We start from the raw sequence: 13,944 nt of genomic DNA, 5'->3' as shown, positions 1-13,944 counted from the left end.
TCATTCTGAATGATTCATTTAATTTGTAGCCATCTTGGCAGGAATAATATAATCAGAACTTCTAAAGTGAGACACTCAAGTCTCTTCCTTGGGGTATTAAGAATATGGAGAAAATCGATTCCAAGGAATTATAGAATTTTCTAAGAAGTCTCATTCTGAGAAAGGAAAAAGTTAAGGTCCTGGTGCCAGCCAGAAGGGTGCTTGTCTCCTAGCAAGAGATTTCACCCAGTGCTGACCACTTGCTGGGCAGACCGAGGACCAGGAGACAGTGATGTATATGTGATGGAATGATAGACAGGACCCTGCCTCACCCAGGGCTGCTGAGTTATACTTTTTCTCTCTTTCTAAACCCAAACCTCCTGCCGGTATCTGGATCATGGACCAGAGGGTACCACTGGGTCTGTTCATTTGTTCCTCTTTCCAGTGTAGCCATTCTCTACATATCCCTTCTCTGATTTTCACTATTACTTGCATCTTTTATTGGCCTACTGGAGACAGGTAGCTTGTCAGGGTGACAGTGATCAAGCTTTGATGCTAATGAGTCTGATAACAACTTAGCTCCTTCACACCTTCTGTCTACTAACTATGAGCTAAATACCTGAGATATATCAGTCCCGAATCCTTGACAGTATGGAGCTTAAGTCAGACAAAGGAGGTCTATAGCTCAATGGTAGAATGGATGTCTAGCTTACAGAAGCTAGCCACGATGAGATATGTGGGAACAAAGCTGGCATTAGTGGGGATGTGGAGAAACAGACTTTAAAGGTTGAGGAGAAATTGACAGACTAAAAGAATGAAAGTTTCAGACCAACATTTTCTGACAGTTTCCCCAAAGATCCTTTCTTTAATAGTGGAGGATTTTTAACTGGAAACATTGGTGCCCAGCCAGACATACCCCACCCCCTGTTCTGTTACAGCTGAGCGTTCATATCACAAAATTCCAACCAACTGGATTGGAGTGGAAGTGATAGTTAAGTTTTCTGGGCAGTGCCCTTCGAAGCAGTGTTTCCTCTTGCCCTTGGAGTCTATGGAATTAAAGACATGGCTGGAGTCACCATTTTGGGGCATCAAACATAAAAGGCACAGAGAAGATTACTGAGCGACAAGGTCAAGCTTTATGCCAACCCACAAATTCCCATCCAGACTTGTTTATCTGCTCTGTAATTCTATCTTGTTTCAGTCTCTGTGTTTGCAGTTCACTTTGTCAGATTGGCCTGACCTAGTCTAACTAGTACAAATTCTAGCTGTTCTAAGCACATAGTCCTAACATTTCTCAGCTGTTCTAGCACATATCAAACAGGTCCTTGAAGACAGGGCAGTATTCAACAGGAAAGGACTGACTTTCAACCTGGTTTTGCTCATTTCATCTTGAAATATTCAAACAGCATTTGAGCTTCTACTCACTATACCAGTGAGCTGGAGACTCGGGTCTAGAGTCAACTGCATATGGGACTCATGGCCAGTCAGTAATCCACTGTTTCTCTTTCAATCAAGCCCAATTCTCTGTCATATCTGACACTGAGGTCTCAGGAAAACATACTACTCATGTCACCCATAAACCTCTACTTCTCCATTCACCCCAGCCAGCATCTCCTGAATGGTGGATGAAGCAAGTCTGTGGGGGAGATACTTCCCTCATTCAAGGAGAGGAAAAGTCAAGTTCTGTGTCGCTGTTAAGTAAAAAAATAAATAAATAAATAAATAAAATAGGCACTTCAAACACAAATTGTGTATGTAGGAGTCTAACAGGCCCCCCTCCCCGACTGAATGCTGAAGTGATTCTGCTGAAACCCGAGTGTCCCCAGAATCTCAGCCCCTGCTGCAGTGTGGGTGATCACCCTTCGTACCTTCATGGACTGAAATATGCCAAGTCTGCATGGAAAGCTGTTTCTGCTGTGTTCTGAAGTAGCTGAAGTGGAATGTGTCAGTCAACAATCGGTGCTTTAAGCATCCATTTTATTCACTACTTTCCTAAACATTAAGCACAGGAGATAAAAACAAAAACAAAAACAAAACAAGCAAGCAAAAGAACAAAAGACTGCAGAAGAAGCAGGTGACTGGTCCAGTAACATATTGTGAAAAAAGAAATCACTGCTGGTGTTAGGTCAAAGGGATGCTGGTGCACCCTAGGAAATAACACAGACTGCTTTGTTGGAAGACTGAAAATCTTGGACTATTAGGATCAAGTCAGTATATTGCTTCCACAAAAGGCCATAGTCAATGAGAGCTGGGTTGTTACACTACCACGTTAATGTTAACACAACTGAGTGGAAAGCGCCGAGACTCAAGATAACTCAAGAGCAAATAGTTACCGAATGTCAAATCAAGCAGAGAAAACTTCATTTGACACGTCAGTCTCTGTCCTCAAGAAGACCATGGTCTACTGTGGATAAGAACCTAGTCGGCCATTGTAGAAGTATGCCCGGTGGCAGAGGAAATGGCGAAAAGGACAATACCAAGAGGCTCACATTTAGAGTGAGGAATGGATGAGGATGGCCTTTATGTCAGCCCCAGAGAAGCCAACGAGGCCCACTGCAGATAGTACGGCCAGGACCTGACAGCGCCAGGTCCAGAAGACGGTGACCACATGATAGCAGCAGTGTCTACCCCACCCAGCAAGGAGCCCATCTTCTCTCAACAGCTCCACTTCTCTTTTACCCTCCAGTTCAATATCATGCCTTTCCTGACCTGCCAAAGATGGAACACCCAGCGCGATGGACACCCAGTGCAAGAGCTGAATCGCTAGATCCCCAGGGCACTTCTCTGCAATTGTGCATTCCAGGCACAGGTGCACAAAACACTGTTTCAGTCTTGGTCCTCCAAGAGCCTACGTTCTAGAAAAAAGTCCACCCACAGACCAGCCTGCTAACCACAGCACCGAAGGCCCTTTCAAAGCTGCCCATTTTATTGTTCTTGCTTTGTCCCCCCCCCCCCTTTGGTAATCTTGCGGCTCTGTTTAACCTCATCACAAGTATCCCATCTGGCTGAGAGAAATCCTGAAGCCTTCTCTGGAAACACCAAATGCTGGGGTCACCCGAGGGGAGAGAGGGGCATGTGAGCAGCTCCTTGGAAGACTGCTTCTTCATTGCAGAAGAGAGAAGCAAGTGGCCCTGAGCAGAATTTCAGCTAGCCTCCTCATCTCTCACCAGTGCCAAGCATCTTCAGAGATGTAAGACACTATTATACAAATGGCAGGCCGCATGTATTTATGAGTAACATTCCATTCTTGTTACTTGGAAAGGCAAGTCACTCAGAGAACTTTACATAGGGGACAAGAATGTTTTTAGGGGACCAAAACCCAGGACTGAAAAACATTATTTTCTTAACTACTCATGAAGTAATAACTGCTGGTTGGCAATGTACCCATACATCTAAGGCAATTTTCTAACAATCGGAGCTTGTAGTAATAATAGATTATTTTGCCCACCAGAGTCCATCTGTCTTATATCTTACGAGATATACAGGTTTATTTTGGGGGAAATGTGTCTTTTCTATTCTAAGGCAATAGGTGTGGGTGACCCTACCTAAACCTTATCTTCCTTTCTGAGTGGAGGCTCCAATTGGCTTAAGTCACTGGTGATTGACTTGGATAGTGGAAGAAAGTCCAAGCAGAGTCTGGGAGTGAGAAGTGACTTACTCAGAGTCACATACAGGCTGCTGTTGAAGTTGACATTGTAAAGCCAGAGTAGAGAGCAGAACATGACTGAACCTTTCAGAAGTTACCTCCTGCTCCTCCATCAAGTCTCTCCTTCCTTTAGATTTGGTTTCTGTAAAGGAACTTTGTGTTTGCTGAAAGCCGTTGGCACCTTCTAACTCTACCAAAGCAACTCAAACTGCTCTAAATACCTCAACTGCTTTGGAAGGAGCAGTGTACAGAGACGTCAAGGTCTCTTTGGAGAGCAGGGGGTCAGTGTGACAGGCGAAGACTGGGCAAAAAGACTTTTTCCTTAGTTTCTGTTAATGCTGCAGGAAACAATCCATAGTATGGCATAACTGGCCCCACCCCTTAAAATCACAGTTTCCTTACAGGTTGTCTCATTGGAATTTCGCTATCCTCAATCAGAGAAGCTTAACGGTTTTTTTTTTTTTTTTTGAGAACTTCCTACATGAGGTTTATTACATTTTTATTTGTGGTAATTGCTTAGCCAGCACTTCTTATAGTTTAAAATATTACTTCAAATCCAGTGATTTTGAAAAATTTCACAATAACCAAATGAGGTTGCAATGGTGGATCTATCATTCATTTTAGGCTGAAGAAAATTGAGCCTCCTAGTTAAAAGTGAGGAGGTGGGGATGTGAGACTGGCTTTGGTCTTGGCTTCCTCGGCTCACAAAAATCCTCTGAAACAAAGATTCGAACTCCCGAGGGCAGGTGTGAGAGGAGAGGGTATATTTTTAGGATAATACACAGGTGTTTGCGGTGGGCTGAGGCTGACAAAGCACTGGACATCTGTATTTGGTCACCTTAGCCAAGACCCTTCGTTCCACATCCTGTTCCAGGACCGGTTTGAACTCCGATCTCTGACATTCCCTCCAGTGCTAAAAGTTCTATAATTCTAGACCTGTCTTCCAGATTCATGTTCCCCAAACAATCATCATAACTCTGGCTGATACTTATCTCACTGGTGCCCGAGTCTGCGCTAAGAACTCTGCCTCCATTTTCCTTTTAAACCTTGCAATATTCCTAAGAAATCTCTAACAGATACAGGAACTTTAATTCCTGGAGGTCAAAGGAACTGTCCTCAAGATCGGCTGGAAATCTGACTCGATCTAGGTCAGAGGAATCATTGCAAACCTTCACTGGGTCTGTACTGGTTTTGCTGAAGAAATTAAAGTCCGCATAACCTGTCACCTCTCTCCGTGTCAAAAGGGAGAGAGAAGGGGACGAAAAGACCAAAACAAACAGAGCAATCTCCGCTAGGCAAAACCAGAAGGGCCTTGGAAGGACGCCAGAGGCTTCTTCCCAGGCCCAGGGGGCGGGGCGTCCGTCCCTCCAGCCACAGGATCCAACGTCCTACCCTTCTAAACCCGGACCATTACCTTGTTGAGATGAGGGTTCCTGGTGACATCGTATCCACGCTTCTTCAGGGGCACTGGGCGAGGCGGACCCGACTTGGAGTGGCAGCCCTGGGCAAGAACGGAGGGTGCTTGGCGCCGGAGGGTGCCGCAGGCCATGCGTGGCAGGGAGGCCAGCCGCGGGCCAGTAACCAGCGCGGCGCCCATGGTCCTGGCGCAGATCTGGAACTAGGGAGAGACCAAGGTCAGGGTTGCCCTCTAGCCAAGCCAGGTCCTGCGCGCCGGCAGAGCGCGGGGCCTGAGTCAGGACTTGGAGAGGCTGGGGGCTCCCGATGGGTTCAAGACGCCAGCCTCGGCCCCTCCTCCGAGGCCACCTGCTCTGCGCTAGGTTGCAGATGCTCCAAGCCTCACCCGGCACCCAGCAAAGCGAAAGCTAGCTCAGAAAGCAGATCCCCGTGCGTGTGGATGACAGCCCGTGCCATCCCCGCCCCCATACTGGAGAATGGGTGACTGCGCCCTGAGGGGTCCCTGCACTCTCAATCCCTGTGGTTAGCCTTGGTCCCTCCTTCCTCTGCTCACCTGTCTAGCTTGAGAAGCTAAAGCCTACTCAGTCCCACTGCAGGTAGGTGGGGCCAGGCGCTACTGTCCCCTGTCACTCTCCTGTCAAAGGCTGCACCGCACAGGCAGCGCGAGCTCGCGGGACTGGGGACTGGTGCGTTCAGGAAAAGCGGTCCCCAAACCTTCCCTCGTGGCACCAGACTTCCCTTGAGGATGCACATGGGGCTCTTCATAACAAGACAAGATGACGCTCAGTTTCCTCCCACCTCAGGCTTTTGTACTTTTTCACCCTGGCTCTCTCCATCCAGAGAGAACTGAATTGCACTGAGGGGTGAGCGCTTAAGGATCAGCATTCCCTCTTCCGCTTCCACCTTTAGAGCTGGTCCTGAGCAAGGATGCTGTCCAGTATAACAATCATAAGCCGCATGTGGCTGCAATTTTTCAATAAATTCCTCTAAATAAAATAAAGTACAACTTGACACCCATTTCCTCAGTCATGGTAAGCACTTCTTTCGGCAGTTGAGAGCATGTGTGTATGTGCAGACCACTTCCAGCTTTGCGCAAAGTCCTTCAGCAGTTCCTAAGTGGGCTCTTAGGAACCCCATGCCGCTGGCCATAGATGTTAGGGTCACACCCGCACCTTGATGCCCTCCTATCCTTGAATTTAAACGTGTACATCCTCCTCACAGTAGTCAAAAGCCTTTTTCTACAGGAACTATTTACTCTGCGTGGGATAGCATCCAAGTCCTCGGGAGGCCTTTCGGTTAACCACAGCCTGGCTCCTGCCAACTTCTCATGTTCATCCTCCTTCACCTTGTGTTGCCCTTGAGGTCTCCTCTTCTTGCTTGCTTTGTCCGCCTTACTCAGTCCCCAGCCTCCACCTGAGGGCCTTTGCACCTGCTGTTGCTTTGGCATGGGATGCCATCCTCCAACCTTCCAAACAACTTGCAATCTCACCCCTCAGGCTGCCCCCTGATGTGTCCACCTGGAGGCCATCACCCTAGCTATTCCAGTCAGTGTTGGCCATCACCAGGAGAGGCATAAGAAAAGGGTTTCCCCCTACATATAAATTAACAAGTCAGTTATGAGCTCATCGTTCTGGCGGCTTAGTGTCTGCTTCCCACCCTTTAAAGATAGGCTTCACTAGGCTAGGGTCTTTGCCTGTAACCACTTGTCCTCAGGGCCTGGCATGTCTCTGTACAATAAAAAACAGTTGTTTGGTGAATGAAGGTGAGGGACCACTCTGTTCATCAGGGCTACCAACTCTCAGAATGGCTGCCAGACAGACAGGTGTGCTTCTCTCAGACTCATCTTCAAACCTCATCCCATTCTCATGTCCCAAGTGCAAAGCAGGCATGGTGGAGCTGTCAGAGTCCTCCTGCCTGGACTCAGGATTCCGTCTCCTCAAGAATGATGGCCTTCTTTTGAAGTCCATCTCTTCTCTGCTCCAATTTCCAGTTCGCAGTTGGAAAGATCTATATTAACCAGTGCTTCTTAGAGCGATATCAGGATTTCTTGTTGAAAGGACAGAAGCAGGGTCAACAGTACAGATTTTTCAGGTCCCATCCACAGAGTCTCAGCCAGTAGAGGTTAAATACCTGGTTAGGATTATTCTTAGGCTGGATGTTTCCACAAGCCTATCAGTGGTATTTTAATTAATAAAGCAAATTTGAGTTAGAGCTTTTACAGTCTGTAACCAAGAGCACCAACTTCTTTTAATGTTTTTTATATTTGCATATATCACCATCAAACATCTTAAGGACAGAGATTTCATATGCGTGTTTCCTTCTTCAGTAGTGACTAAAGAGCAAATCACTAGAAGCTGTTCAGTGAGTATGCCCTTGTTCAACACAATGATCTTTTTTACACCCTTGCTTGGGTGTAAACCCAGTCTTTTGAAAGCCAGCTAGAAACAAAGATGCAAATAACGGAAGGGTTCAAACAAGTACATGTAATTTTTTACACTATCAATTCACTGAAGCTTATAAAGTTTGCTTGAAAGTCTTTCATGTTTCATAACCGCTGGCTGATACCCTCGGCCTAGTCACAGCTCTAACAATGTTATCGTATTGGTTACAGTAATGTGCCAATGGCAAGAGAAGGTGAGTTCTCAGGCCCTGTTTTCTTCAGGATACAGATCCTGCTGTTGCAGTCCTCCCAAGGTGATTTGGTGTGCTCCATAGGAGCGCTAACCCCACTTCAGTATCCCATTTCTTCCCTGTGAAAAGGCAGAGAGGAATGGGAAAGAGTGGTTCTCCCCAAGGGGAATGGGATGGATGAGCAGTCAGTTGGCATCTGCTCAGTTTTTTCTTTTTTCTTTTTTTTTTTTTGAAGGGGGGAAGTACATCACATAATCACATTGATTTCTGAGGAAGTCTGGAAACTGTTGTCTGCCATAAAAGCATATATGCTTTACTGAGGCTCATCCGGGGAGTCTATTACTATAAGGAAGAAACTAAGAACTGTTTTTAGGGGCTGACTGTACTAAAAAGTACAGTCTAGATATAATACTCATTTTGTGATGAGGAGCTTGGCATACAGGATAGGCTTGGAAACTGGCATCTATAACTGCTCTGTGGGTTCTAGCTCAGCTTTATAGTAACCGCCTTACCTTTCAAGATGAACACAAGATTTCAGAGACAAAGTTTAGAAGCAAGGGAACATTCTAGAACTTTTCCAATTCCATTAAAAAAAAAAAAAGAACAAAACAACAGCAAAAAACCCTAACTGTGGAGACCCACAGAGGCTTTCTAGTGAGACCTTACTCAAGGTCAGAGAATCTGGGCTTGCTTTACCCAGCAGGGCTGCATAAGGAGATGATTCGGCCACAGGCATGTTTACCAGGTGTTTGGAAGGGTCTGCACTTGGCTGTACTTTTGAAAGACCCCCGCTCCATTATGAGGACATGGGGCTTTGGGCCAATGAAATGCTCCCCCCCCATAACTTAGCCTAAGAAACGCCATTCTAAAGGAATCAGAAAAACAGGAGTTCACAGCCGTAGCCAGCCACCCGGCCTTGACAGAGATAGCTATGGCCAGCCTTGAGAGAGATAACTGTGGTCGGCGGCCTTGAGAGAAAGACAGTTAAGTCAAATCAGGATATTTTATGGCTGGCCCCCTGGCCTTGAGGAATAAGCAGCTGGCCTGGACAAGGCCAAATCAGCCACACACATACGACCCCAAGTTCACCCTGGCCTTCTTTGAAACAACCAATAGGGACCCTGTAACTATGCTTCTCGCTTCTGTAACCGCGCCTCTGCCCCTGGGATCCCATAAAAAGTCCCCCTTGCCCTAGGAAGGCGCGCAAGTCCTCCAAGAGACTTCGCCCCAGGTACCTGGTCTAAATAAACCCTCTTGCTTTTGCATCTGATCTGTGGTTTCGGTGTGTTCCTTGGGTTTGGGGTCTCTCCCGGAGGAAGATCTCAGCCAGGGGTCTTTCACTTTGTGCTTTGATCTTGCAAGGGGGTGGTCTTTTGCCTTTTCCTGTGGCATATTATAAAAAGCCCCTTTGAATAAAGCTCTGGGCACAGCTGGGTATTGACCCAGCGCCCTCCTGCAGCTATCCTGTGTCACTGTCTTTCTTATCGTCTTTCTATCTTTCTACCCAATATTTCTTCATTCCTCTCTCTTCCACCCAAGAACCCTTCAAAAGGTGGGAGCAGGTCGGAGCTGGTCTCCGGCAGACTCCCACACCTAACATCCTTAACCAGCCAGTATGGTAGTCTGTTCTAGCATTAGATAAAACTAGTGACTCTCCATCATCTGCCTCGCTCCTCCCCTATCACATCCCACCTACTGACTTCTGCTGCCTTTGTAATGTTGCTTCCTGAGGTGACAGGGTAGGAATCTCACTTTACCAAAGGTTTTATTCTAAATTCACTTAATACCTTCGGTTTTCTAGCACAAGCATAGAGATTTGAGTATTTATGTGCTACCTTACTGAATTGTGACTTCCTTAAAGACCGAAACCACCACCCTACAATGGGGGAGAATACTCCAGCTAGAAATCATACATTACCAAAAAAAACCTTAGTGCCAGGAATGAGTTACCTCTTTCTGAGTTGGTGACTCTTAGGGCTTCAAAGACCCCCAAAACATTACTTGGCAGTAAGACCTCATTGCTGAAGATACCATATGCTTACGTCATAGAACATCAAGAAAACTAGTTGGCACTCAACTGAAAGCTTCACAGTTTTGGAAGGTGCTGTACATGCTATGGAAGGAGAAAAGTAATCATCAATCTCACCCAGCTATTAACTCTGCGAGATATAATGATGATCTACCTGGTAAGTTATCTCCCCTGGTGCAATAGTGGTATACATGTTATGGGAGTGGTCAATTACTCTTTGATGTAATTAAAGCCTGCTCCATGAGATGGGTCCTGTATCAGATCCTATCAATGAGGCCAAGAGCCAGAGACTGGCTAGATCATGGGCCCTAGAAGGAAACCTTCTTATATTATTCTGCTAAAGGAACATTGTAATAAAATGACTCCTGATGACATATTGCTTGCTGTACCCACAGATCAGTGAGTATATCACTCAACCTTCACCAGAGGTGCTGCTTCTTGCAATAGACGGCAACTAACACAGAGACCCACAATTGACCAATATACAGAGAATAAGACACTTATGAGTCCTCAGTCTTAATGGGGATGTCTATCACACCCCTCTTATTAAGGCTCAGGGATCTATGTGGAAGATGAGGTGGGAAGATTTTAACAGCCAGAGGTGGTAGATACCTTCAAGGAAGCAGTGTTTTCCAGACTCATCAGGGCAGATGAACATACAAACTCACAAAGACGGTGTCAGCATGCATAGGACCTGCATAAGCAAAAGCCAAACAAAATCCCAGCAGGGAGGAGGGTAGGTGGGCATAAAATCCCACCCCTCAGCAAGGAGCTATTGGCATTTGATTGCAGCTGGGTGAAGGAAAGAAAGTTTTCTTCAGTGGAGTGATATTTGGTATATGGGTCACACTCCAGGGCAGGTCCCATGCCCAGGAGTAGTTGGCCAACACAGACAGGCTTCCATGGGGTTTGTTTTGTTTTGAAACAGAGGTAAAAACATGATGTTGGGTTCATAGAAAAGAGGGGGAGGGGTTTGGGAGGGGATGGGAGGGGGATGAATATGATCAAATATATTGTATGAATTTCAAAGGATGGATAAAAAAATATTACTTAAAAAAGATTACAACAACCATTTACAAATCTTTGTACCTTTAGTATCTGGGTCGGTGCCTGGCTGGCACAGAGAATATACTTGGTTTGTTGAATTGAATATGACATCTGTCAGGCAAGGCCTTTCTCCGCCATCACTTCTCTTTAAATACCGTCGTCACCAGCCAGTCTCTCACAGTCAGTAAGCTCGTCGTCCTCCTTCATGATCCCCCAATGCCTCCACATGTATCTACTACATCATGAAAACCAGTCTCTCTTGCATGTGGTTTATTTATATGCCTGTCTTCTCTGAGTCTCTGGGGACCTCATGAAGGCAAACAACTGTAGATTCCAATGGACTGGATTCTACTAGTGAATAGTTCATGTGACCTTGAGCATTTTAAGTGACCTTATACAACCTCACCATCATCACGTTAAAACTGAGATCCTACTGTTATTTCTAGCATTTTTTGGTGGATTTATTTGCTTATTCAAAGCACTTGTAATGCACTGACATGATGCCAAGCACAGTTCTAAACACTCAAGTGGAGACTTGAGATTTGGAAACTGTAAGGTAATTCCATGGAACCCATGCTTCTAATTTTGATCATTTCCCAGGCTGTCCAGATTCAGTCTCCTCATGCTGGCTAGCAGCGGTAAATTGTGGTTCCCAATTGCTCAACCATGAGAATAAATGACAGGTGTTTGGCAATGCACTGGCTGCTAAGCTCTGATATTTGGGAGGTTGGGTATTGTCTTAGTTAGGGTTTCCATTGCTGTGAAGAGACACCATGACCACAGCAACTCTTATAAAGGAAAAACTTTTAATTGGGGTGGTTTACATTTTCAGAGGTTTAGTCCATTATCATCATGGCCGGACAAGGCGGCACACAGGCAGACATGGTGCTGAAGAAGGAGCCGAGAGTTCAACATCTGGATCTGCAGGCAACAGGAAGTAAACTGTGTCATTGATTGTAGCTTGAGGACAGGAGACCTCAAAGCCCACCTCTACAGTGACACACTTTGTTCAACAAGGCCACATCTATCCCAACAAAGCCACACCTCCTAAGAGTGCCACTGTCTATGGGGGCCATTTTCTTTCAAATGGTAGAGTGAGTGTATTTTCAACTAATAATATTTCTCACTCAAAATGGACTTAGGGGTGGTAGGCCAATTAACTGTAAGTCAAAGAGCCCCTGTTGTAGCTCATTTACTCTTACGGTAGTTTTGTAATTACTCCTTTACAGAGCTGTCGTTCTGACTTATGGCTGGAGCATGCGTCTTACAAACTGCTTCTTTGGCAGCAGGTTGCCCAGTAATTCCTGTCAGTGGGGGCAATAGGGGAGACTGAAGGCTGGAGAGGACAGACTTTACTCTGTTTTGACTGGTCCCTTTCAGTTCAAGAGCTCAGCCATAGTCCATTGACTGGCATCAGTCTTGGTCCCAGAGTGCAGCCTCCTTCCTTACCAAATACAGCCTCACCAATTGTCTGCACACCCGCCAGCTGGCCTCTGGGTCCTCAAGTCCAGCCTTCGGCAGTTCCAGCAGCAACTTTTATTCCTCACCTTAAGCTTCTTCCTGTGGTTTCTTGTACCAGGCTTTCTCTTTTAGGCCACCAACCAGCTCCCAAATCATGACACAGAGACTTATTATCAGTTTTGAATGCCCGGCCTTAGCTTATCTCTTTTCTGGCTAGCTCTTTAAACTTAAATTCACCTGTGTCTCTTCATCTACCTTTTGCCTTTGTGCATTTTTTTAACCTTCTTTCTGTGTATCTTACTCTGTGTCTGCTGGCTGGCTGGAGGCTCCTTGGCTTCTGGCGCAGGCATCTTGCTGATTCTCTCCTTTTTCTCTCCTTTCTTTTCTTCCTGAGCTTAGAGTTCTCCTCCTATTTATTCTCTCTGCTAGCCCCACCTATCCTTTCTCTGCTTAGCTATTGGTCATTCAGCTCTTTATTAGATCCATCAGGTGCCTTAGGCAGGCAAGATGAAACAGAGGCAACCCATCTTTACATCAGTAAACAAATGCAGCATAAACAAAAGTAAGACACCTTTACACAGTTAAAGTAGTATTCTGCAGCATAAACCAATGTGACACATCTTTACCTGGTTAATATTCCAGAAACTTCCAGTGGCTGCCCCAGCACTCCCCACCTTCTCATTCAGTCCCCTAGCACCAGTGAAAACCGTTCTTTATATCGAAATCACTGTTTGGTTCTGTTTGCCCAACTTAGTCCAGCCTAACGTGACCTGGAAACTGGTGTTACCCTCAGTTTTCAAACCAGGACACAAACCAGAGGAGCTGCTTTGCCTGAGTGGGCTGGGATTTAAATCTGGACTCCAGATGCCATAGCGGTTCTAGGACACCAAAGACTTAGATCTGTGAAGCGCTCCACCAGGCCTGATGTGTGGTGAACCCCAGACAAACAGTTGTGGTCTGGTAGCCAGTCACCTCGTCATCGCCTTCTCTATCAGCCCTCTATCCTACAGGAGCCCTCGCACATGGCTGTGCAACCACCAGTCAGAGAGGGAGCATGAGCCTCTCCTTCCTTCCCCTCTGATCTCCATTGTGCGAAGCGTTTCCAGGGAAACGGATTCTCCCTCTCTTCTTAGCCCTCTCCCACTTCTCGGCTCTCCCTCACTGCTCACCGTGACTCGGTTTCTTGACTTCAGGCTTTCTGTTTATTAAATGAGAAGAAACAGCTGTTGGACAGTCTGAAACACAACAAAGAACAATTAAGCGGTTTGGGAGCAGAAGAAAACATGTTCTTTATTTTTGGTGCATTACATTCCTCTCTGTTCTATTTCACTGTCATAGCCACAATAGCTAACTTGAACAAGAAAAGGATATAGTTTTACCTAATCACACTTTTAACAGAGAGCCATCCAGACTCAGCTTTCCCTGCCTTGTTATCGCAAGAACACTTTGGAATCTGTTTATAAACTCCTGCAGCCTTCCTAAGTAATTGTTACAGCAGGTATAATTGCTCCCAGATAGAAGAACACGATACATCGCCGTTCTCAACAGGCTTTCTCTGCATTCTCATTTTGTTCTGCAGTTAGATCTCAGCAGGCCTGCTTGGAGTCCTAGCCCTGCCTCAAGGACAGCCCTTATTTTCATGGCTCATTTAAGCCCTAACAATGCAGAGGCCATTTCATACACGGCTCTACTTCCATTCCGCGATATGGATTCTGAAAAGAAATGTTGTCTTTAG

General features: G+C 46.0%; 1 protein-coding gene across 3 annotated transcripts in view; it reads right to left on the bottom strand.

Moving 5' to 3' along the window:
* Me3 (malic enzyme 3) overlaps positions 1 to 8,225 on the bottom strand; it is a 203,086-nt gene extending 194,861 nt beyond the window's left edge. Inside the window, exons 1-2 of one of the 3 annotated variants that reach the window (XM_076546846.1) lie at positions 8,185 to 8,225; positions 5,040 to 5,243 (exon numbers count right to left, since the gene is read on the bottom strand). In XM_076546846.1, coding sequence (XP_076402961.1) covers positions 5,040 to 5,222 — 183 coding nt within the window. In that variant the 5' untranslated portion in view covers positions 5,223 to 5,243; positions 8,185 to 8,225. Of the gene's footprint in view, positions 1 to 5,039; positions 5,510 to 5,594 lie in introns of those variants that run through there. The other 2 variants (XM_042279117.2, XM_042279113.2) reach the window with 2 other exon arrangements.
* Between the last annotated feature and the right edge of the window lie 5,719 nt (positions 8,226 to 13,944).

This window comes from Peromyscus maniculatus, chromosome 1 (assembly GCF_049852395.1).
Source record: "Peromyscus maniculatus bairdii isolate BWxNUB_F1_BW_parent chromosome 1, HU_Pman_BW_mat_3.1, whole genome shotgun sequence".
Lineage (NCBI taxonomy): Eukaryota > Metazoa > Chordata > Mammalia > Rodentia > Cricetidae > Peromyscus > Peromyscus maniculatus.
The sequence above is the reverse complement of the archived record's forward strand: the minus strand, read 5'-3'. Positions and strand labels throughout refer to the sequence as shown.